Source organism: Phoenix dactylifera, chromosome 1, assembly GCF_009389715.1.
Source record: "Phoenix dactylifera cultivar Barhee BC4 chromosome 1, palm_55x_up_171113_PBpolish2nd_filt_p, whole genome shotgun sequence".
Classification (NCBI taxonomy): Eukaryota; Viridiplantae; Streptophyta; class Magnoliopsida; order Arecales; family Arecaceae; genus Phoenix; species Phoenix dactylifera.
In genome coordinates this window covers 22,727,658-22,754,377 of record NC_052392.1, presented here as the reverse complement: position 1 = coordinate 22,754,377, position 26,720 = coordinate 22,727,658, and the positions used below count along the sequence as shown (strand labels likewise).

At 37.7% G+C, this 26,720-nt stretch overlaps 2 protein-coding genes across 2 annotated transcripts; both read left to right on the top strand.

Annotated features, from left to right (window-relative positions):
- The first annotated feature begins 872 nt into the window (after positions 1-872).
- LOC103718851 (triacylglycerol lipase 1-like) lies at positions 873-16,345 on the top strand. The gene is made up of 9 exons (XM_008807845.3): positions 873-1,169; positions 5,910-6,020; positions 6,243-6,383; positions 6,555-6,665; positions 6,781-6,924; positions 7,002-7,042; positions 7,140-7,216; positions 13,923-14,018; positions 15,673-16,345. The coding sequence occupies exons 1-9, from the start codon at positions 1,005-1,007 to the stop codon at positions 15,993-15,995; spliced, it is 1,209 nt and encodes a 402-aa protein (XP_008806067.1). The 5' UTR covers positions 873-1,004; the 3' UTR covers positions 15,996-16,345.
- A 2,000-nt stretch (positions 16,346-18,345) lies between these two features.
- On the top strand, positions 18,346-26,050 carry LOC103718850 (protein YELLOW LEAF 1, choloroplastic-like). The gene is made up of 5 exons (XM_008807844.4): positions 18,346-18,592; positions 19,533-19,632; positions 23,966-24,099; positions 25,317-25,392; positions 25,536-26,050. The coding sequence occupies exons 2-5, from the start codon at positions 19,551-19,553 to the stop codon at positions 25,721-25,723; spliced, it is 480 nt and encodes a 159-aa protein (XP_008806066.1). The 5' UTR covers positions 18,346-18,592; positions 19,533-19,550; the 3' UTR covers positions 25,724-26,050.
- Positions 26,051-26,720: the final 670 nt, after the last annotated feature.

Below are 26,720 nucleotides of genomic sequence, written 5' to 3'. Positions count from 1 at the left end.
TCCTTGGATTAACAAATGTTAAAGGGATATCGTATGCGTGTATGCGAAGGCTTGCAAAAGAAAGGAATCAAGGCGAAATTTTGTTCCATGTGCAGGGGATGGCGACCAAACTCAACATGATCGAGCATGAAGCAACCCGACAGGCCGTGCGTACGTGTCGTTTGTTGCCCATTTTCATATTTTATCAGCTAATGATAAAATTTTTAGTTTACTGTGCTGGTACCGAGTACCATACCAGTTGTCCGGCGGCACGAGTTGGTACGGGCCATACCGGGCCAGTACTGAAAAAAGAAACTTGTCGGAGAAGAAGAAAAGAGAGAGCAAGCATGGAAAGAAGAAATAAGGAGCGGCGGCGAACGCAGATGGAGGGTGGAGGCCGAGAACACAGCTGCAGCCTCTGCCGGCCCCTCTCCCCTCCCCTGCCCGCTTTCTTTTTCTTTTTTATTCTCCAACGCCCGCAGCCAATTATTTTCAAAGCTCGAACCGTATCGGTAAGCCTCCGGTATGGCTTGAAACCGGTTGAAACCGTTCACGGCTCCGCATTCTTTGTACGTAAGGAAACTAATTCAAGATCTCTAATCATGTACCATAGTTGATGATGGGATATGTAAGGAAACTAATTCAAGATTTTAAGATGAGATAAAAAACAGCCTAGAAAACGGTTGAACGGTAGCTTCGAATTAGAGCTGCCGGTAGACATCGTACGGCCCAGATTCCACCGCCAGCTTGTAGAACGAGACGAACGGCACGAGACGAACCCGGAGCACCCTACACATGCCCCGGCAAGGGCCCAGCTCCGGTGTCCCACCGGAGGGTGAAACGTCACATCCTCACTGGAGGTGATCGCATCCCAGTACCTTGATATTTTTCTTGATCTCTTCTCCTCCACACGTGAGGGAGGGGACCACGGGAGACGATAGCAGGGCGACCGATACGCAGCGATACTACTCCCATTGGCGCGGTGGTCTCGTCCTCCGCCTCCCCGTATTCGCCGGCCCTCCCGGATGGGAAGAGCTTCGGTTCTCCTCGCTCTTCTCCACTTTCTCTTTCTTCTTGGCACGGTCCGGTGCTCCGCCAGCGCCGCCCTGGGCCGCCGATCGCCGCCCTCCATCGACGGTGTTTGCGCTCGGCTTATTCGACCTTTGGGCTACCCTTGCACCGAACACACTGTAATGCTTCCTTCTTGCTTTCCCTCTTTACCTCCAAAACTTAATCACATCTTTAGCGTCTTTTTTCCTCCCCTACATTTGTGAAAGGGATTTTCTTTGTGGAAATGCTATTTTCTTTTGACAGTTTAGATTTTCAGTGCGAGAGTGTGAGTTCTTGAGCACGGATTTTGGTATCAAGAACCAGGGATTTTAAGAATCAGGTGTCTGAGTACAAGGAAAGTTAGAATTGTTACTTGATGAAAAGTGAAGATTAGTGTGATCAGATATTGGCAAGGGCTATATATTATTATATGTTATGGGATTATGATGATTATTTGAAGGAAAAAGATATAGATCATCCGCTCCTGATCATTGCTCAGTTCACTGGGGGATGTCCAATTCGGAAATTGGCTGAGCACAGGTGGGGCCTGACACCACTGACCCCAATTTGCTGGGTACTAAACGCTGACTGCCAACATCCCAGCTGAACTGAGCGGTGATCATTAGCAGGTGATCGGTAGCATTACTCTTATTTGAATAGTTTAGAAGTTAGATATTTGGAGAATCTGTATTATAATCAATTTGATATGTCTTAACAAGACTTGCTGATTTAAGTGAGGTTTCGACTTGTTTTCTTCGGTTTATGAATTTTAGATATGATCAGATATGTTTATAGTCAACTAGAAGAAGGATATATCGCGCATACACTAACACTCCAGTGGGATTTCTAGACAAACAGATGTAGCGACAATGGTGGCAATGCTGCTCATAAGGAGACATATGTGTAGGATATTTACGTGTTCTGAAATTACGATTCAGGAAATGAAACTCTCCTGCCTCCCGCCCTCTGATAAACACTTTCTAAGTGTTGAAGTCTTGAAAAGGCACAAGAGTGATGGGGAAGGTAAAAAGTAGTCCAGTGATTTGTCAGTGTACTCACTGTGAGAAGACTTCGTGATGAGTGGTCAGGATGCCGGTGATTGTCTGGGTCTGCTGGATGAGTCTGAGTAGTTAGGTGGTCTAGTTGTGTTCACTGCTGCTGTTGCTGCTAATATAGCAGCTCTATAGGTGTTGTTGTCCCAAGATTGTAAGACTGCTAGAGGTCTTGAGAAAAGCTTGCTAATAGCATGGTATGGCCTTATAAGAGTCTTTTGAGCAAAGGCCAAGAAGGAAAAGAAGAACATGATGGAATTATCTGGAATTTAAATTTATTTGTGCTACTAGATGTTAATAAGTGGGTTTAGTTTAGTATATCAAAGATAATTTGTTGGGTGAGTCAGTGAAACATAAAATGGCATCCATTCTGAAATAGAGGAGATATAGGAGATATCCAACAATGATTAGGAAGGGGATGCCAATCGGCTTACAGATGCACTCTTATATCAAGACATTTTCCTTGACATTGACATGACGATATCTTAAAAATCTTAGTGTGGAAAATCTTGCATGAAGGAAATTAGTGGAAGGAGAAAGCCCAGACTGGAAGGAAAATAATAAAAAGGAAAAGCCCAGACTTTCTATTTTATGAAGATCCATGGAAACCACATAATGAATAGAAGCATAAACAAAAAGGATGGAGGAAAATCTTTCTTTTCTCGTTGGGTAATTAGATGATATAGGTTTTTTTGCTTAAGATTATTACGAGAGGTTCTGCTTTGTAAGAATTTGTGGTACAACAGGCCTAATGCTTGATGTATTTTAAGTTCCATAAGATAATTTATATTAACACCACTGAAAGGAAAAAGAGGGAAGATGCAAGGGAAACTTTAATGTGCATGGTGAGAGGGGCAAACAAGGAAGGATAAGGATCATGATTACCTTTTCCATCAAGTCTGCCAATTTAATGCGCATGGCGAGGAGGCCAAATGTAGTCTGCCTCCGCATTTGTGAATTTCCTTCATAGATGGAATTTTAGGTTCCTGCTTTTTGTTATCTCGTATATTTCACACACAAAAGTAGGTCCCAGAAATATAATTCTAGAAAAATAAGAAGCCTTTTTGATGAAGAAACATATAGCTTTGGCCAAAAGATAAAAGAAGATAACTGAGTAGCACCTTCAGACACCATCTATATATAGCAAAACGTACTATGCCTGTAGACTGAAATCTCCAGGAAATTGTTATGTTTATTTAAAGGAAGATGTGAATCAGCCAAGAAATAACATTTCAGCCTGTAAAGCTCCAAAAAAAAAACCTGCTGAAGCTTTCTTTTTGAACATCAGAACTCCATTTTCTTTACATATATTTCTAGAGTAAGGAGTGGGTCATTACCATGATTAGATCTTCTAGGTAGAAAAGAACATAATGAAAGGCAAAAAATGTTGGGATGGTCGACTAGACCTAAAAAGGTATGTATTACTGGATCTGGAATGTGATGCATAAGTTGTTGACCATTGGATCATTTTGATACCATGGGAGGTTCAAGGTATATAAGTAATCAATAGACCATAAAAGGTCTCGAAGGATATGGTCAACTACACAATTACATGCAGTTAAAATTACCTGAGTATATCTTCCATTGAAGGTGCTAAAGGTGAGAAAAATCATGTGCTTTTTTATGGTGAACTGTCAAAAGAAGTGGAAAAGAAAGGTAGACTGATGTAGTAGACCTAAAAATGCGTATTCCAATCAGATCTGGGATGTGATGTATAAGGTATTGACCGTTGGATCATTTTGGTATCACGTGGAGACTTGAGGTATACAAGCAATCAAAAGATCATAAAAGGTCTTGAAAGATGCGATCAACTATGCAAATACATGCCCAGTCAAAAATGTTGTGGAGGAGTTCTTCCATTAAAGGAACTAAGGTAAGAAAAATCATGTGTTTCTTTATGTTAAAATATTAAACAATGTGGAAAAGAAAGGAAAACAAGTAGAGAGTAGAATCAATATAGAATACGAGGGAGAAGAATAGGGAGCATTGCTGGCTTCTAGCTCAAGCTTTAATGAAATAAGTTTTAGTTCCACCAAAAGCTAGCTTCTAGCTTAAGCTTCTGCATCATTTAAGAGCAAAATTTTATCTTTTTTTATTGCCACCGGTGGTGAATGCTGGGTTGTGTTTATGAGTTGCACGTAATGCATATTTTCAGAATCTATCTCATATCGCAGATTTAAACTAGTACCCAAGGTGCACCTGTGAAACTTGACCCAAGCTTCATCTTAGTTGCATTTTGTCTAGTACAGTGTACGATTGAAGACAACTCATTGAAACCAATTAAACGTGACTAGGAATGACTCCAGTATTTGACTTAGATTCGTAATAGACCAGCAAGACCAAAAGTAATTCCAGGTAGACCTACCTTGATTTGGCACAAGTATGCTAGTTGGTTGAATTTGAGCATAAATCGGAAATAAAAATGCAATTGGGTTTAGGTATAGGTCAAGCAAGGCTTAGACCTAACCTAACCTATTTGCATCTTCATTTCTACCTAGATGATAAAAAGAAGTACTTCACCACATGGTTGCTAAACAAAAATATTGAAAAGGTTTCTTTTACTTTTTACTTTAATTTGCTTTTATATGCTTTTTTGAAAGATCATTTGTGGAAGAGGAGCAATGTCAATTACTATAGATAGCATTACATGTATGGGATATTTTTGTTATTTGGTCCATCCCATCAATGCACTTTTGTCCTACAGTTCTTGTTGTAATCATTGTTTCACTTGAGTGTGTTGATGTCATGGGCTAGGTGACAAAAGTACCCCCATGCATCTAAGATTGCCAAGTGCAACACATGGAGGTTAAATGTGTGACTTGGTCCATTACCATCAATGCACTTTCTTCTTGCAATGATTTTTGTAAGCATTGCTTCACTTTTGATGCACTGATAGCATGACCACATGACAAAAGTACCCCTATGCATGTATGACTACATGCCCCAATATATGGGGTTAAATGTGTCATTTGCCAGTAGGAGCAACTTATGAAGTTACTCCAATGGGAGTGTCATATCTCTATCCAAATATATACTAGAACATAGCATGTGCGAGCATGTGTTATTTTATTTTAATAAAAAATAAAAAATATATAAATAACTACTAAATGTTAAAAGAAGGAAGCAAACCTCCGACCTTGTAGTTAACGACCACACGGAGAAAGGGGAAACACACGGGCGGAACATGGGACAGGGAGAGGTGGGGTGAGGAAACATGAGGGATGGGAAAAGAGGGGTGGGGATATGCGGACAGTCAGACATGCCTCACACAAGGACATGTTAGTGGAGTTGGCATTATATAGTAGAATAAATACATATATGTATGTATGTCAAGAAGTAACTAACTAGTGTATAGCAATTGTTTTCCCACTTGTTCAAATCCAGTATTTGTTGATGCACTTGCTTTTTCATCGAATTGGAAAATGAAGCTCTGTGGCTTGAATCAAGTCCTTGCCAATGTATTTCACGTTTCTATGAAATACTTTTTAAACTCTGTGATCTCCACTTTAAGTTCAAACCTAATCTTCTCATTCCTTAATTTTGCTTACTATAGGTACCATCTTCTCCCATTTCTGTGCCTAACCTAATAAAAAATCATTTTACAGTATGTTGTTGACAATGACTCGAACTGGATTTTATGAATGTGTCTTTGGTGTATCTGTCTTTTTTCATGGACCACATAGTTAGCTATTTTATACGGTCATGAGATATTTTTCATGTTTTTTATGACACAACTTCCAACATGATTATGTAATCAATGTTGAAGCTTGTAGTCCTTTTGTGAATGCACGATCTATTAAAGTTTAGTGATAACGGTATAACTTGCAGGTCGAAACAAAGGATGGCTTCCTTTTATCTGTTCAACATATTCCACGCGGGAGAGCAGCTTTAGGGAAAAAATCTGGTCCTCCAGTTTTCCTTCAGCATGGCCTTTTTCAGGTATTGTTCATGCCATTCAAGATTATCAATTTTGTTTGTTAAATTAGATTGATTATTCTTTGGATATTCTCGTTTGCTGTGTTTGTTGTTGGAATTCAACTGTTGTGTTGTACTATTGGACCCCTCTCGTAATGTAAATAGCCTGGAATTTAGGGAATTATTTTGCAGTACATTATATTTGTGCTATATACAATAACATGCGTAAAATCCAAACATGGACAGGGAGGAGACACATGGTTTGTGAATTCTGTTGAAGAGTCACTGGGATTCATCCTTGCTGATAATGGTTTTGATGTCTGGGTAGGGAGTGTACGTGGTACACGCTGGAGTTATGGCCATGTCACCTTATCTGAGAATGATAAGGTAATTATGAATAATATCGTATATTGCTTTCATCATTTGCATAAGCATTTTTGATGTAGTCTTTGCTTACATGTAGTTGATTATGAACCCATTCCTTGCTTTCTGTGTGAATGCTCGTGTACATGTGCATCAGTTGCTGTTACAACCTGAAAGTGTTGAATTATTCTGCAGGCATTTTGGGATTGGAGTTGGCAGGAGCTGGCTCAATATGACTTGCTGGCTATGATAAGCTATGTATATTCAGCAACAAATTCCAAAGTTTTCTATGTAGGTCATTCACAGGTATATTAGCTTTGGGTAGCCATTATTTTCAACATTCAATTCGGGTCAACTTTTGTATCATTGAAACAGCACATGTACAAATATTTCTTGAAGTTCATTTTTAAACCTTTGGCAGGGAACTATCATGGCTTTAGCTGCTTTCACCATGCCAAATGTGGTTAGAATGATTGAGGCTGCTGCTCTTCTATGTCCTATTTCATATTTAGATCATATCAGTTCAAGTTTTGTTCTTAGAGCAGTTGGCTTGCGTCTTGATCAGGTAGTCCATTGTATGCCTGAAAAAGTTGAGAAAAATCTTAAAATTAGAAATTTGATTTCCCCCTAACTCCATGACAGATGCTTCTCACCATCGGCATTCATCAGCTTAATTTTAGGAGGTTTGATTTTCCTTTGCCTAAAATGAAATTTTCCTTATTCCAATTTGTCTGATGTTTTTGTGGTAATATTTTTGTGATGCCTAATTATTGTGTGCAGTGATACGGGTATTCAGATACTGGATTCTGTATGTGATGGCCATATGGACTGCAACAACTTGCTGTCTGCAATAACAGGTTTGGCTATATGCTGCTATACACCTTATTTGGTTAATGCTCCTGTAATTTTTCTTCGTTAATGTGCACTTCTACATTTGTTGACTTTAAAAAGCTATGCATGGACGGGTACCATAAACGGGTTTTCCTAATAACAATTTTGTACATTCAGTTTGGCTAAATATATAGGCTTCTCAGTTTGACTAATCGTTGATACGATTTGCTTGTTTATTTAGATTACTGTGCTAAATTTGTTCTACACAACAATGTCATTAGATGATATATTGATTCCTCAGACTAACCACAAACATACGTGTGCTCCAAAGTAAAATAAAAAGATGATCAAGTGAATTTCAAATAGATTCAGTTGCACCAACAATTAGGCATCCCTTGCAGGCTTGATATATTAGACTTTATAGAAAGTCTATTTTGTTAGGAGAAATAAAAGTACCTGCACTGCTGAAAATTTTCTTCGAACTTCAAGGCAGAGTATTGGGAACATAGAAGGGCAAGTAGAACATTACAAACATAAACTAGATGTAAGCCAAATATTAGAAAAAAAATCATGAACATGGAATAACCTGCTTCTTTTGCAACAAATACCGGTAACCAGGAGGGATGGAAATTGCCTATCCAAATTTAGTAGGAGCGTCGCTAGGAGTTTCAGTTGATGGAAAATGTGACCGCACAAGCGTCCCCTATAGTTTTTAGTCATCTTGAATGGAAGAGCTTTTGCAAGGATTGAGTGACACCAGCGAGGGTATAAACCTTTAGAATAAAGCAATAAAAAGATGGGTTTTTTTGCATATATACCCTCCTAAATATATAAAATTCATGAGTGCCCTTGTAAAATTACTATTTATATGTATATCCTTCTTTTTTTCTTTTTTGCATATATACCTGTACCATCTAACGACATTAAAAAAATAAACAACTTAAAACTAAAATGACTGAAATACCCTTATGGGTAGATATGCAAAAAAAAATTATAAGGGTATACACACAAATGACAACTTTACAAGGGCATTCATGTAATTTCTTATATTTAAAAGGCTATACATTCGAAAAGTCCATTGGAAAAAAAAAAGATCAAAACTTGGCTGGAACTTGCTAAGTCTTTTATGATTCAGCTGGATCGACAAATCAAAAAAAGATTAAGCCGCATTGCCATTTTTTTTATAAGATCATCACTCAATCAAGTTAGAATATTAGGTGATCATTTTGGTAATGCTATTCTCCATTTGATTTTGATATAATTATCATTATTAAATCTATGACATCTATATATTCTTCATTACTTTTAAAAGATTAAAGCATATCAAATTTAAATTAATTATAGATGCTTAGATTAGTAAAATATTTTTTAGTCATTTGTAAATGTTGAGCTGTTTGTTTTTGAGGCTAGAATTTCATAAAAGCAACATGATTTATTCTATAAGAGTTGATATTGACATAAGATCATGTGATATGATAATATTTATCTTTTTTTGCTACCTTTTTTTATTAAGAACAACTAAATTATTTTCACTAAATTTTGATCATTTTTATTGGATTTTTTAGTGTATACCCTCGTAAATATGCGCAATTGCATGAATATCCTTACAAAGTTGCTATTTGCATGTGTATCCTTATGAAGTTTTGTTTTTGCGCCTCTACTTGTAAGGGTATTTCAGTCATTTCAAATTTAAGTTATTTATTTTTTAACGGCATTGGATGGTATGGATACATATATAAAAAAGAAAGAAAAAAAAGGGTATACATGCAAAATAAGTATTTAATAAGGGTATACATGTAAGTAGCAATTTTATGAAAGTATCCATACAATTTTGTATATTTTGGAGGGTATACATGCAAAACCTGAAAAGAAACTTAGAATTTCTAGATTTTGCTCCTAAATAATGTTATAGAAGGTTGGGAAGTCTTAAATTAAAATCTGACATTTAGATGAGTGCACAAATAGTTTGTATAGTGTGGCTGTGACTATTGATAACATCTTCCAATAAATGACAGGATAAATTGTCTTAATTATTACAACCACCATTGTATCTTTTTTGCTCGGGTAATGATATTCCTCTTGTTTCTTTCCAGTGTTCATTAACTATGACGCCTTTTTATGCAGTCTTATCTATGTCAATAAAATCTATTTTGAATGATATCCCTTATTTAACATGTGCAAACCTGACTTATCAGCTATATTGGAATGAGTTGAATCAGGAGAGGCAATGATCTTGGCATGCAAGATGTTCATAAGAATGGCAATATAGCAAATTCATTTTCCAGGTGATTGCTGAGAACTGTTATCGGGGAATACAATAGGAACTATGCAAAAACTATATTCTTGCCGTGGAGGTTATATCAGATGTAGAGCCAAATGGGAATTCAAGACAACTGCATAACCTTCCTCTTTTGCTGGCAATGCTGATAATGAGAAGACAGAATGCTGGCAAAATATTGTAGCTCAAACGGAGAGGACAGATCTTATGTAACGTATTGAATCACCTGAATCAGCAGGGAATTGGCAGATCTTTGCAAACAGGAATCTAATTATTCATAACATTTATTGGCCTTCAATCCCAAAATTCGTGCAAATTAAGGAACAGCAGTTGGGGAAGAAGCCTTTGAAAGGAATTAGAGAAAAAACCAATCTCTACTATTGACATAAGAAAAGATTCAGAAATCTTATGTTAGCAGTGACATAAGAATGGTTTGGATAGCACACCTTTAGTAGAAACTATTGGTAATCTTGTCAAAGACATTTTTCCTGAAAATGACCTTAGGCTAGCTAGTTCTAAACACTAGTATCAAGTAAATTGCATTTCATGCCCAATTCTACCTTATGTTCTCAGAAAAGATTTTCCACATATATCACTAAGAGAACTTTAAAGATAATGTGCATATGCTAAGTGCATGAAATTTCATTATCTTCTGACAACATTGATAATTTGTATTTTCATGTGCAGCCTAGGGAGATACATAAATGCTAGCTTCAACACAACTGTTTGGTCTACTCATTAAATTCAGAAATTGACCTTGGTGTACATGCTTTCATTCTTGATAGTTGGTACTTTGTGAGGTTATGGACCTAGTATTTGCCTATCCTGCCATGTGAGATTTCAGTGCTTCAGAAATTGTTCTCATCTCAGTTTGTTCTGGAATATCTTTACTCAAGTTCATGTATGGTGAATCAACCATACCGTACCATACTGGTAAGATATGATATCGAAGTTTGGTTCGGTATGTGAGTCAAACTAGTCCATATCAGTCTGCAGTTCAAGTATGCCATATCGATACTGGTAGGTGTACCGGTCGCCTAACGGACCGGTATGGTACCGATTCGGACCGGTTTGTACTGGTACTGAACCGGCCAACATCGCGGAAAAGCGCCAGCGGAAAAGTGCATCCGAGGACGCACACACGGCGTGTTAAATGCCACAAAGTGGCATTAAGCGTGGGGCGCGTTGCCCTACGCGCGGGGGTGCGCATCCCCGCGCAATGCCGTCGTGCGGCGCATTTCCCCTCACAGGGACGCGTTGTGCGGAGCATTTTCCCGCATCTTTCCCGGCACATGGATGTGTTTCCCTGTGCCTTTCCCCATGCATGGACACGTTTCCCAAGCCTTGCGCGCTACCCTGCGCGTGGGCATGCTTCGCTGCATGCGCGGGTGCGTTGCCCAGTCCGGTTCAATGCAGTACCGGACTTGGGGCCGGAGCCGTTTTCCACTACTGTACCAGACCTGTTTGGTACGGGTTGAACTGGCTGATACGGACCAGTTCAACATACCATGGTCTGAACCAAGCAGAACCACCCTGTACTGCCCAAAATTAGAGGGCATATTGTGTCGTACCGACCCATAACGTCTGATTTTAGGGACTGCTATGATAAAAAGTGAGAAAAAGAGGTTGGGAGTTGTCTTGGTACAGGATGCGTACCATATAGTATTGACCATATCGTACTGAACCACTAACGATCAGTATAGTTCCAGATATCGAGATTGTAGATCTTAGTTGTACTAGTTGCAGGATCCATGCTTCATTCCAATCATAATATTAATGAACAAACCGAAAAGGAGATTGACCTATATAAAAGGACTTAAATGCCCGTACTAGTGGGCATGCACATGTTGTGTTGTGCTGACACACATGCAGCACCTTGCCAAAATAAAAAATTAATGATATTTTATCTAGAAGCTTTTAAAGAATAAATTAACAAGTGTCATGCTAACCTGTGCTAGGTGGCAGTTGTGGTTTGGCATGGTTTGTATCTGCCAGCAAATACTAGCATGAGCCTGCACTTGAAACCTTGCCGTTATACCATGACAGTGCTTTATGCTTGTTCCATCTCCAGCCTTTTTGCCATACTTATTCTGTTTCTGGCTGAATCTTGTGCTTCTTCCTCTTGTGATGAATAATTGTCTATTTTCTGCCATATCTCTACTGATTAAAGGAAGGATATCTGAATAAAAGGAAGACTTTTTTAAGTGACTAAAGATATAGCCTTGCACTTCAAAGCCATTGGATGCCATGACTGGATTTAGTCTTGCCTACCGAAGTATATTTGCTCCCATGCCTAAGCCTTGCACAAGTTGTCTAGCGATTGCAGCAAGGGCACTAGCAGTAGCCGCAAGTTCAGCATTTTCTACTGCACCTCGATAGCGGCAATAGTGATGCTCTTTCATTCATGTTCACTGGTTCTGGATCCCCTTCATCTTCTTTGTATATACTTAACTTTAGGTTAATCCCTATTTAATATCTCTTTTATATCCTTAGAACTTATTTTCTGTGTTTTACTCTTCTCAGATCAACATTGCTCCTAATTTTCCCATATTAAATGGTGGAGAACCATGACATTATTCTGAACATTAATACTTGGCTTATGTATGTCCTTGGCACATGTCTTTGCTGATCTACAAACTTAATGCCTGTCAGTTAAATTGTTGAATTCAAGGTTTCAAGTTTCATTCCATGCTGTCTGGCACGTACAGTGACAGGTTACTGCTACTGACAATACATTGAAATCCTTCTTTATATATATATATATATATATATATTCTGTTAAAGAAGATTTTCAAAATTTTAAGTACTATATCCTATCTTGCACAGCTAGGTATTTGCCTCAGCAGCGCTTATGTTTGTTGGTTAAATCTTAGTTTACTATCTAGTTTTCATCCTTTCCTTATTCTATGTAGGACACTCATATGCTGGAAGATTGTGACAGCATGTGAAGCTGTTATGTTATGCTGATTGGAGAATAAAATGTCCCTTCACCACCCTCATTTTTCTATTGCTTTTTTGCACCATGTTTGTGTTGGTCTGTGCCGTAGCCTCATAAGCCAGGTTGAAGGCTCCATTTCTTTCCTTTGGACTTTGTTTCACTCTTTTTCTTTCTTTCTTTCTTGGTGATTTCTTTGCTCTGCCAACATGTGTTCTCTGTTCTTGCTCTTTCTCCTATAATTAACCAAAGTAATCGGGTTCTTTTTAGTTCATTTTGACATATGGTGTGAATGAATAGTGTGAGATTCATTTTTCTTTATCTAGGCCTGTCTTATGTGTCATTGGGCTGAGGTTTGTGATATCTTGAAAATCTTAATGTAACTAGCTTTGGAATTCCTGTCATGGAATATCACTAGAATGGTGCACCCAGGTATATCTGATATGTGGTGTCATTTTGTCATGGTTCTCTTGTTTTAATAATATTTTGAGGATGCAATTTCACATCTTGAGACTGCACATGCTTCTCATTTCCACTTCCAACCTTTACCATTTTGGTTTCACTTTCATTAATCCCTTAAGTCATAATTGCTCTTCTTACCGGGTGCACACACTATAGTTGGCTCTTCTTGTTCCTAATGGATATCATCCCATCTTACGATGTCATCACATCTTAAAGCTGCTAAAATGCTCTTTATCACATCACAAATGTGAGAGCTATTATTCTTATGATTGATTTTTTTTATGTCTTCACATATTGACATGTATCATCTTCTCCAAGGAGCATTGTATGACTTGTGTTGTGTGACCTTCACTTGTGATATTTGTCGATTATCTTGATTCTAGACTTTCATCTTGTCTTCTGTTTGTTTACCATAAATCCTCTTTCTGACCTTCCCATGATGATCCTGTAACCTTTTGGATCTGGTGTGCCTATTCTTGCTTCAAGGAGTATTGACACGTATCACCTTCTCCGAGAACTATTGTGTAACTTGTATTATCTGACCTTTACTCATGATATTTTAGTCATTTATCTTGATTCTAGACTTTTCTAGTGTTCTGACAATCTGACAAAAGATGTAATCCATGGTTCATCTACCAGACCGTATTGCCCCATACTGGGCAATACTGTACTGCACCGGTAGCAAACCAATCCTTGGTGCAAGAGATGCACCAAGTTTTGATCCATGAACCAACCTATGCTGACACTGTATGAGCATTGTACTGGTACGGGTATGGAAACTGGTATTGCGAACCTATAGTACGTCATTGACTTCCTTCATCTATTTGTCAAATGTGGTTAATTCATGTTAGAATAAACCTCTGACATGCTTACTCAAATTATGTGGAGCATATTTTCCTTGTTAGTTTTATGCATGGTTGTTTTCTTCTATATGTCTTCCTGTTTTATCCCTGGCTATTTTTTCCAAGACAAAATAACTAACACGTTTGGATTTATTGACGTGATGTTCCTTTCTGAGTAATAAGCTTTTAAGAATACCATGATTATTCTTTTGCAGGGGAAAATTGTTGCTTCAATGTGTCTCGGATAGACCATTACCTGGAGTATGAACCTCATCCATCATCCACAAAAAACCTTAACCATCTTTTTCAAAGTATGCTTTTAATTTTCTTGCTGGATTTTTATGCTAATACCTGCTTACTGCATAAATTGGAAGTTTGAAACATGCTTTAGAAATTTTCCTTTGGCTTCTTATAGCATATATCTAATAGCACGTGCTTTTTTCCAGCTGGATGTTTGAAATTCTCTATATATGGGGTGATTCTTTAAGTCCTTTGGCAGATTGATACAAATTTGTTGAAGTTGGGGCTGCAAAATGGCAATGTTTCCTGAACATCTTAATGAAGAGAGAAAATATGGATTATCTAGGACAAGTATGGTAGGCAAGAAGATGAGAGAATATAAATTAAAAGAATAAAACTGATATACTTCAATATAAATTTTGTGTGCTGGCGACGAACTCATACACAATGAATATAAACTGAAAATCAGAATAGTCGATGCCAGATTAAATAACCATGCATTGACTCTGAAGAAACCTGCAATCCAATCAAAAGGAACCTATTATGTCCATTCAAACAAATTTTAGCACAACTAATGAGAAAAAAAAAAAAAGAAAAACAAAAGTCAAAAGTTTAGAATTCTTATTTTTGGCAAACTGATGCATCACGAACTTGTCCTTTTAGAGTTCTTTTTTTGACATGAGTTATAACTTGGAGCTGTTTCAGTTATAACTGAAACTGCTCGATTGACTCAGAGGATTGCCACTTAGTTGCATGAGCTCAAGTCATGACCCATGAGGTAGATCTTCTCGCCTGCCTGCCAACCTTGTATCGTCAAGTTGTCCTACTAGAGTTCTTTTCTTGACGTCTGTTTCAGTTATAAGCAAAACTGCTCAATTGACTCGGAGGATTGCTACTTAGTTGCATGAGCTTAAGTAATGACCCATGAGGTGTAGATCTTCTTGCCTGCCTGCCAACCTTGTAGATTTCATAGCAGGTCACTCTTGCCTAGAATTTACCTTGACTAGGCATTCAACAGCAAGTGTCTGAAGGGTTGATTTCAAGTTGATGGCCAGTTGTCTTCAATCCTTCCACACAGACCTCTCAACTTTGATTTTGCTTTGTAGATTACATCATATATGATTAAAAAAAGGCATGATTGGTGGGTGGTGTTTCTAGCACATTGAAGTTGTGCCAATTCTTGAATAATTTTCTTTTATTTCACTTTGGTTCTAGTAGCTATTGTATTCATTGTGAATTTCTCCTCTATCCCTCAGATGGCCATTCAATGAAGCATTTGCTGCATGAAATTTGTCCATGAATTGGACTCTAGGTTTTCACTGTGCATGTGACTCAAGATTCCTTTTATTGTTGAATGGCGCGATCATTCTGATCTATTTGGTTGAATTTAAAATCTTAATATCTCTTCAACTGCTATCTTCATTGTCATTTCCTTGTGATAGACAAACAATTAATGATTGGCCCTGCCATTGCAACTTGTTTGTCAAACTGCTTGATGTTTTCATAACAGGAAAAGTGCTGCTTGTAGATATTAAGCTTTTACCAGCTGTGTAGAGGTACTGCATTGTGTGTACATCATTGCAAAAGTAAAAAAGTTCAGTTGTCCATCGTGACAGTTGCACTGACCAAATTTTAGTTAATGAAGCAATTGTAAAATTTCCTTGCAGAGGTTATGTTCTGGTTTCTTAAATTCCATCTGACGATATGCCCATACTACTTTGGCAGTGATCCGCGCAGGCACCTTCACAAAGTATGACTATGGGTGGCTGCGGAACCTGATAAATTATGGGCGCTTGCATCCCCCAGCATTTGATTTGGCACACATACCGACCTCATTGCCCATATGGATGGGCTATGGAGGTAGTGATGCATTAGCAGACGTTACTGATGTTTGGCGCACTATTAAGGAGTTGAGATCTGAGCCTGAATTGTTGTACATTGATAAGTATGGTCACATCGATTTCATCATGAGTGTGAAGGCAAAAGATGATGTGTATGGTGAATTGATAAGGTTCTTCAGATCTCAGGGATGGCCTAGCAGTTATTAGAATGCCTAGCCATCGTAGAGTGCTGATTTCGGTATATCTGTTTGTATATAATTATCTTAGTTTAGCATATTGTAGTAACTAAGTGTAGGATGGACTGCGCGCTGTCTGGTTAAAGAGTGCAAGGCAAAAAAATACTGGAAAGGAGCAAGCACCTATGAAGAAGACACCACATTAAGGGTTGCATGACTAGAATTCATTTGTGGGATAAAATATGTAGCTTCTGTATGAACTTGATAACATGAAGTATTTGATGTATACTGTAAAACAAGTTGCAACAGACTATTTATGTCTGAACCATATTACTTAATTTTGAGTGAACAGACTATTTATGTCTGAACCATATTACTTAATTTTGTCTGAATCTTGGATGAACTTTTTTTTATATTAAAAAAAATTCTACCAGGAAAAGGATACTGTCTAATTCATAAATGTGGAAATTTTTGCTATGTAATGTCTCTTGGCATGTTTTTTAACTCTGCTTCCTTTCGGCAATCGGAATAGGTTCTTTATCTCTCTTTTTTCTTGTTCTCATTCCTTTTGGCTTTACAATGTAGTTCTTTCCCTGAGCATGACTGAGCTTGTACGTTAGTACATGTTAAAAGTTGGCAGGCGCTTGGATTATGTAGGTTGGTCCGACAATCTACGGCGATGGCAAATCATCCGCCAAATTTCTGGCACAATTCGAATTTCGAAAAAAAGAAAAAAAAGAGAAAACTCTTGCCTCATTAACTACAAATATAATGACATCTCATGATCTAACTCAATTCCATCGCCTTTCCAGAACATCTGCCATCTTTCTTAAGTAGTAGGAAACTACAAGCACTGGTTTAGGAAGGAACTAAAAGAAGGCAAATTTCTAATGATCAAGAGCCCCAACTTCAGCGGTTTTAAAATGTTAAAAAGAACTATGTTGTGCTCGTAATATTCTCCTAATCTTTGCCACCTGAAGTGCTGATGAGGGGTGCAGAAAACATGCTAAGTATTTAGATATCATCATTCAAGGCCGCAGAACTATAAATAATATGCGTTTAACGTATAACTACAAACGAAAGTGTTCCCTTCTCCTTTAATTCCCATTTTTGAAGTGTAAACAGGGATTGAAATTGTCTCCATTTAGATCCCAACACTAATTTATACGTCTTCTGGACGGGCTTACAGACACGTCATTTGTCATGCACTTATAGCTCCATTCTTCATATAGGCTACTGAATGTGCAAGTTAAAATGATTCTTTATGCCTGTAATAGTATTTTCCTCATAGTAATTCTTCTGATCATGATGCTCAACGATGGCGAAAAAAGCCCGTAGTAAAAGCAATTGAATTTGATGAGTGCCAAAACCCATGCCACGTTGAGAGTTTATAGCATCCAAGCAAATTATCGCTAGTCGAACAACGCAACCATCATTTGTTGTTCATCCATAATTCCCATCCTATGCTAATAAAAGGGAAAAAGCTAGAGTTCAGCCACCAGATAGAGCAGTAGGCTGGGCCTGATGGATATTGCTAACCGGCTCATGTACCGCACCAATCCCCATCTATCACATTAGCCTGGCGAACCTGTGAGCTAATTGTAGTCTTCACTGAAAAATACGTACTCCATTTATTCAATTCCCTGGTGTCAATAAGAAAATTTGCAACACTACAAAATATTTAGATATTACTAATATATTTTAACCATAATTATGTAGGATCACAACGAATCCATCCTTCTAACTTGCGCCTGTTAAAAACTAGGTAAGCATGTCATGAAACTTCAGTTCATATCATCCCTTGAGATTTCCTGAATTTAACTCCGATTGGAGTTGTCCTCAAAGGGTGGAGAGGGAACGAAGGTAAACGATGGCGATTTCGCCTATCTTATTTTTTTATAAAAAAAAGTTAAGCAACGTGGGCTTGACATGGGCCACATTAATAGTTGATGAGAAGTAAGTCTACTCAAGATATTAGATATAAAGAATTAGTATGGTTCGCGAAATTTTTTTTACCAAAATATTTTTAAAAAAATTAATTTTAAAAATATAATATTTGAAAAAATAGTTTTGACATATTTGATTTATGATAGAAAGTGATACATTTTAGAGTAGCTTATATTTGATTGGGCAACTAATTTTCTTAAAAAATATTATAAAATCTCTATTATATTTTTAATTAAAAAAGACATTATTTATTAATATTGATTGTTTATGAATATTTTTTTAAAAAAGAAATCTCAATTTTCAGTGGTGAAAAAATAGCTTTCTATATTTCTAATAATTTTTTTATAAAATATAAAAATTATATTTCATCAGAACGCGGCTTTCTCATCTCCCTTCCTTTAAAAACTCCAAATTCTTTCATTTTCAGTTGGCCTTCTCGCTATGATCACCGACTCGGTTGCCGCTTCCTACAGGTTCCGGTCCGTCCCGGACTCCTGAACGCTATAAGCCACCGCCTTGGAGACTTGAAGCCTACGTAGAAATACCTAAAACCATTAGGAACGACCGCGAACGTTCCCGAGCGCAAACCAGGCCGCTCCAAACCCTCGCCCACCGTCCGCCATAGCCTTAAAAATCCTTTTTCCTTGCTGCGAACTATTCGATCTCGGACAGAGCAAGAAGGTGAGTCCTCTTCGAGTCTTCTTAAAACATCTTTCTCATTTTATTTTGTTTATTTTGTCTTTTGTGATGACGGCTATCTGTAATGTTTGTTTGTTTCCTTTGCTTTCTCTTTTCTTGTTTTTGTGTACATGGATGTGTTCCTTGTGTCCTGTTAGGGAGGATCCAAATACTTCCAGTGGTATAGCTTTTTTTTTTTTTTTTTTTGGTGTGTGTGTGTGTTTTAGGGGGGGAATATTTTAGGTGCCTAGATTTGTTGAATATTTCCAAATGTCAACCTGATTAATTCAAAGCTAGTGGACCTCAAGAATTCATGATTACTTGGTTATGAGTCTTTTCTTTATCATTTAACATTCCCGAGTCTGAATTTTCGCGATGTATACACAAGTATCCTGAAATCAAGTGCACTAGTACGGATTAACAGTCCATTATGGGACTCTGTTGTGTATACACCCATACCAACTTAGTTTTCGCAGTGGGTCCTTTGGCTCTTGCTCTGTTTGCTATCTTGCATGGGATATGTTATCTTCATGATCCATTGCGGTAGACAACATTAAAGTAATGAATGCTGAATAAAATGAAAATTAGAGGTTGTCTTTAGAAGAGAAAATATCTGTGGATGCTCGTGTTGGATGAAATATAATTTTAGGAATCAGTGGGAAATCAGAATTCACAGTCTTGACCTTAATAACTGGTATAAAGCTTGTGGTTTTATTTCTGATTGCTAACCAAGCATGGGAAAAGATTATTATTATTATTATTATGATGATGATGATGGTAATAACAATTTTGCACTCTTATTTGTGTTTGTAAATGAAAGGTTGTAAGTTACACATTTGTTTATAATTTTAGTAACAAGCATGATTCTTTTGGCTTCTTTAAACTGATTTAGTCCACAATTTTATCATGTGAGGGTCATTTTAATATGTGTTAAATTTTGCAGGCTTTTGACTATTCTTACATGATGCAGTCATTAAGTGCAACCATAGCATCACCAAGTGTATATCTGCCTACTTTTACGACCTCAACCAAGAGATTTTTTGGTAAATATTTCTTTGGTTGTGATATGTTATGGGTAAATGGATATGTAGATATATCTCACTATAGTCATGAATTTTCACTTCCTTAGCATGCTATACTTGTTACTAAGATGGTAATATTTAATTATTGGTGTATATTTAAGCTCCTAGCACCTTCTATGATTCTCATGTTTAGAATACCATGTGGTTGTCGGCCTTTATAATATATGTGGGGCATCTGCCGGAGATGAAGACTAATAATACTCACTAATATGCAATAAAACATATGGTATTAATGCTACAGAGTGGCTTTGTAGAACTTGAGAAAGGATTTAGCTCTGCTCGATCTGCTATCACCCTGATTGTCACATTTCATGATATATATAGTTTAAATATTTGTTTCAGTATTGCAGTTTTGTTTTCATTGTTGCTCTGGTCCTTCAGTTGGGTGATTTTGTTTTCTTTTACTTTGCTTCTGTCCTCTTCGTATTAAGTTTTCCCCCTTTCCTGCTTAATTCTATTAATAATAATGACCTTAATATTTTTCACACTGTCAGTTATTTCATTTCCTTCTTCTCTGTTCTTCTACTTATCCATGACCTCCCATTCTCATGTCTGCAGCAGAATATGGACTCCAGACCTTCTAATTCTGTTGTTGATTCTCTTCATTATGCTTTGTATTTTTCATAACTCCTTCTGTGTCACTATCCACTTCAGGATTGTCACAGGCAACTGAGTGATTAAATACTCAATTAGGAGCTTTCATCTTTGAATGAGCATATCACTCTTAAGTGAACTTAAATTAGTGACCCTTCTTAGGCAGGCATAATTATTTGATCTTACTTATTGCAAGTAACATTTCCAGTTCCAGGGCTAGATCATTTGACCATGCTTTTGCACAGCCTTGATTGGCAGCACGGAGCTCTGGTTAGAACTGGGTGATAATTATGTGATCTTTTCCATAATTGCTAGAATGACCTATATTTTTCTATTGCTTACCAGTATCGTGATATTATAACAAGTAATAAATCTTGCCTCATTTTGGAAAGCAATAAGCATGTATGGTGCTAAGTTTTATATAAATTTTATTATTCCTTGATGCTTTCTGCATGTTAAGTTTGTCTATATTTGTCTACATCATAGCAGAAGTTTATAACTGATATTATATCTTTTTCTCATTTTATAAGAAAGGCTTGCACCTACAGCCATCTGATGTTGGCAATAAAATTCAACTAGATGATGGTGGAAAGTTTATAGATGGTTGTTTAATGTGCTATTCATTATATTAGGATAATGTACATCCCCCAGTCTAGGGAGTGTAAAGGAGTTGAGCTTGAGTTCGACTCTTCAATTAACCAAGCTTGCCCAAGCTTAACCTAAGGTCATAGTGAGCTGGAAGGCCTAGCTGAAGCTGAGCCCTTTTAAACTTGAATTAGCTTGAGCTCAACTCAATTGAGCTTGAAAGCACTATTTGGCTAGGGGGAAGGTGGGCTAGGATTATGTTTAATGATAGGAGAAGAACAAGCTGATCAAAGAGGAGGATCCGGACTCCTAACTTTGTGGGGACTTAGTGGTGGTGAAAGGCATCAGTGTGGAGGATCTTTAGAATAGAAATGGGACGCGGAATGAGGATCAAAATTCTGTGCAATATAAGATTTAATTGTTGTTCTTGGTCTTTGACGCCATGTTTGGATATTGGTTATCAAGGTCCGCAGAATCGTCCCGAACCATCTGGTTCGGAGCGTCCCAAGCCGTATCGGCGGCTTATGGGGATGGTTCCGGCAAAGAAACTGAAATGCCATCACCGGAGGAGGAGAAGAAGAAGGAAAGAGAAGAAAAGAGAGAGCGAGCAGGGGAGAGAGGGAGAGGGAGAGGGAGGGAGACCGGTGGAGGGCCGGCGGAGGCTGGTGCTGGTGCGGGTGGCGGAGGCCGCGGCTGGGGTTTGGCCATAAAATGTTTTGCGATTTTTAAGTGAAATCGCTCTCCGCCAGCCCTCCGCCAACCTCCCTCCCTCCTCCTCTTTCTCCCTCCTCCGCTCCCACGATCTTCTGTGTTGGTACAGGCCCGGCCCGGCATGGCGCGGGCCCATACCAACTCGTGCTGCCGGACAACCGATACGGTGCTCGATACTGGCACAACAGATCCTGCTGGTTATGGTATGGCTAGGGGCAGGTTAGCAGTTTAACCAACCAATCAAAAATCCAAAATGACATGTCAAACTTAATTGGTGAACACCCCAAAAAGAAGCCTAACCTGATTCATAAGGGAGGTAAAATAAAGTTAACCACTGGATCTCTCTCCTCTCTTTCTTTACTTGTTCACTTTTTTTATAGCTTAACTCACTAACCCTCAGAATGTCAACCAAACAATAAATAACTCTAACCCATAATTATCTGATAAGGGTGTGGTTACCAATGATTTAATCTATTTACCCCAAGGTTAACTAATGGTTAAATTCCTATTTACACAAAGAATCGTGATAATAAGAAAGACAACCGATAGATGGCCATTTTCATTGAGCAACAATTTATTGATGAAACAAAGAGAATGATAGTCATCTCTTAAATAAAGTCATTACAAGTTTGAAATAAAACAATTTGCAAAACTAGAAATACCAATCACCAGCTGATTGAATTCATTTGGAGAAAAAAGTCTTTATGTAAATTGAAATATGGATATGCAGTTCAACATTGTTTGATGTCCTAGATTGCATTCATGTGCATGCACATGCATTTTGCACATGCATTTTGCACATGCATTTGAGAGAGAGAGAGAGAGAGAGAGCTTGGAAATTAGATGTTGGAGCTTGAACAGATGAAACACTGAATAAGGTTAAATCTATGGCATTGGTGATTGAGAAAATAGAAGAGGACTACAGGAGATCTCTTACTGTGAGTGAGAGGAAAAAAAATGCCAATTCTAAATGAAGAGACCTGTTTGTAAAGGATTGTGATCACATTCAGTTGGTTAAAAATTGTTAATAATCTTGATTGCATTCGATGGTTTTGTCATTTTCTTGTAAGTGGGACTGCTGATGGGGCAACCTGCAGCCCAATTGTATATTTTTTTGGATGCGTCTTGAGAAAGGTCTTAGGACAAGCTTGTTGAAAACTTTGAATTTTCTCATCACAGAACTGTTACATTAACAAGCCTACTTGTAAGGTAGCATATTGGAAATATATTCTTGGAAAAATTCTTGAAAAGGTTAAAGCATGATAGTTTGTGGAACTTTTCATAGAGGTCTACCAGCGTGGCTGACTATTAACAGTCTTGTAACCATTGAGTGCCAGTTAATAGTTCTCTTTTTTTCAAATTTTACGGAGGTGGTTATACTTTCATAAATTTGAGGGTGAGCCTTGGCTCAATGGTAAGGTTGCTTCAATGTATATTGGAGGTCATGGGTTTGAAGCACAAAAATAACCTCACTGCACATGAGAGTAAGGCTGTGTACGTCTAATCCTACTCAGATCTTGCAATAGCAAGAACTTCATGCACTGGGCTGCCCTTTAATGATATTTCAATAATTTTGCTCTATCCACTATAAAATAGGTAGCAACTAATACATGCAAGTAACTTTAGCCTGCATGTTTGATTTAGTGGAAGTTTCTTAAAATATTTTAGAGCTATTTTTTCCCCAAGTTTAACTTCTTGCTCTCTAAGCACTTCCAATCATGCAAGAGATTACTAAAGTAAGTTACATTCAGATCACCAGCCAGCAAAGTTAGTCATATCCAATGCCAAGTTCTGTGATGATGATATTTTGATTTTGTTCATTTAATTTCAATATTTTTATTAATATTCAAGATTTATGATCCTTAGTTAAAAAGGCTTTAATTAGCTGACCTGTAGCTATAGTTGACTGATAACAGCTGTTTATCCAAGTTGAAGAAAGGATTTTAGAAATGCAGTTGTTTTTTTTAAATATGGTGAGGTATAATGAAATGTTTATCAGGCTGTTATAATCATGTGGAATAAAGAAATGTGTGCTTATACTTATTCTCATTATGCATTAGATTGTATCTATACTGATATTTTATTCCTCGATTTGTTTATCATTTGTTGGAAATTAAGCTATGACTTGGAGTACTGAAAATCTTTTGTAGTAGGTCAATTTGTGCACCAGTGGAAAATTAATTTTGCATTAGCATGCAATGTTTTCAATTTTGATTGCTGCTCTCTGAAAAAAATGACTCTGAAATACCTGAAAAGAAAAAGAATCTATATCATATTGATAATTATATGCTCTGATGTTTAAATCTTTTCTGGTGAAGTTCTGTTAGTCTGGGCATTGTAGGTATTCTGGATATTGTAACTTTATGCCGCTATCAACCCATGCTGGTCTATAATATAAATGCAGGCAACAAGAGGCTCCAACATACCCCATACGGTCTCCAGCTGCCTGCCACACAATTTCATCCTTTTCGGCAGAAACAGACCATTTCATTTACTCGAAGATTGCCTTTCAGAGCAAGGATTTGTGCAGCTGCTTTGGTATTGTCTTCTCTTAACTTGAAGATCATGTTCAGCAAACAACTGCATGACTATCTACCAACCACCCAGGAAGAAAAGGAAAAACCCCAAACAAAAGTGGGCATGGACCACTTGCCTTTACTCCAATAATAGAAGCCATCTAAGGCATGTTGCTTGTAATATTTGAGCAAGGAAGAAATAAATGGGATAAAAAAACTTTAATAAGCTAAAATTAGCATCTGCATCTAAGCTTATATATAATAATTTCTAAGAAAATCTTCAATACATGGTACGCCATACCACACCAGTTTGGTACCCGGTACATGGTATAGGAGGCGTACCGACACTTGGTACGCCAAACTGGCTCCATGTCATATCATACCAACACAGTGATAGTGTGGCACGGATACGGGGCTTGATACCACTGCGGCGTACCTTGCATCAATGATTAGAGGAGCTTTGCCTATGCTCCTCAAAACATATAGCTTTTCAATCGCTATAGCTTCATAATATGCTAGCAACCGGGTACATGCATTAGGAAAGAGAGAAAGAAGAGCGAGTGATAGAGCCCAATCTATTTAGGAGTTGATTCCGAAGATTAATCTGTTTGGGAGTTGCATTAGAGAAAGATGTAAAGTCCAGTTTGGGTGTTTTATAGAGGAGGTCTTACATGATTGGGAGAGGAGGAGAGAGCGCATGTGATAGTTAATGGTGAAAAAGTGGAGGTAAGTAACCTGTTCTTATAAATAGGGTGGGTATTTTCGGCATAAAAATTGACAGATGAACCAGAGAGAATATTCCCTGAATTCGAAACCGTCGTTTTTGTATGTAGTATAGATCTTGAAAATGCATTTGTTCGGAAGAATCTCTGATGATGGAGAGTTAGTCTCAAAGTTATCAGGACATTGTTTAGGACTTTCAAAGTTTTTGGGGGAAGCAGTTTAGGTGTATGTCACTCTTCTACAATGAATACCACCAATAAGGATGCACCAAGCAAAGAATCTCATTTTTTATCTAGCAAGATGGTTTAAAACACATGGGGCCTGCAACCTTTGCGAATATCCAGAGTGGGTGGCCCTCCCCAGTCACCTAAACCCACACAACTCTGTTGAAGGCTGGATGGGTCCAGATCTCACTAGGCTAGCTTTTTTGATGTGCAGTTACGTGACGCTAACACATTGTCATGAACCATTGTTTTTATGCTCACTTGTGACTAATTGCATCGTTAACTTCTACAGAACGCGAGTTGTGCAGCAGCACAAACCCAAACTGTGCAACGTCAATCATCAACTATTACTGTCAATCCCATTAAAGGTACAGTATATTGTCATTTTATGGACTTAATGTTGTCTGGAGTATCTTTGCTTCTGTGTCATCAAGTGTATTTTCTCTTAATTTATTGAAACATGAATTTTTCATTTTCATAAACTGAGACATTTCAACTTTGTATATCGCAGGGAAGGAAAAGCTACCGAAGCTAGACGATGGAGGTATAGGTTTCCCCCCACGGAATGATGGCGGCGGTGGCGGTGGTGGCGGTGGTGGGCATGAATGGTCTGGTGGATTCTATTTTTTTGCTTTCCTTGTTTTCCTAGGTTATCTGAAGGATCTAGAGAGCAAAGAACCTTCTGGGAATAGAAGATGAAGAAACCACCCATAGTAAGGATAGTGCATTAATGCATGATTGTTTCCTCTCTTTATTCTGCTTTAGCAAGAATAATGTCTTTTTTTAAAAGAAAATATAACAAAATGATGTTATATGGATTAGATTTCTAATGTTCACATACTTCAGTGTAAAAGCTCAGTGTAAGAACCTTCTAGTCCTTCCTGTTCAATGTTGACCCAGGTGATTTGCTCTCTCATCTGACAGCCCGATTATCCGTCTGTTCAGTATCCCTCCTATAAAGTTTGTTGTATAAAGTAACAGAAGTGAATAATTTATATAGATGTTGCTGACTTATTGAGTCCTAAATTTATGGTAGACGTAGTTATGTAAAATTATAATAGCAGTTTTGGGATGTACAGTGAATGTGGTCGCTGTAAGGTGAAGGAAAATTGAATGAAAATTATATTGGTTACTATTGAACTCTTTGAGCATGATGTCTGCTGGTTGGTAGTGAGAGGACTCTTAGTACCCACAAAAAAAAGGGGCGCTGGTGAAAAAACAATCATTTGATTTAGTTTTTCTCCGATCGGAGTTGTGTCGGAGAAACTTACCTTTCATTTATGGTTCATTTCCCCCCTTCGGCTTATGGCCTCGTCCCCCTCGAGGGGAGTGGTTACAAGTTTGAAAAGAAAAGTCCTCGTTTCGTTCAGCTTGGAAAGCCTCATCATATATTTCTGGAGAGATCATATATGTAGGCCCGGTTCTCAACTCTAAACAAATTCTATTTCAACTGAGTCACTATCAAAGACACCACTTCTAATATACTTCTAATCCAATCTAAGCTAATCCCATCACTAACCTAATAAAACTCCCAAACAAGTAAAAACTCTAGCCAAAACCAACTTCTAATCACTTAGACTTCTTATATTGGTTTACTTCCAACATGCCCCTTAAACCAATATATTCATAAGAAACCTCACCAAGCAGACTTTTTAGCTTCACAAATGCTTCTACTTTTAGTGCTTTGGTGGGGATA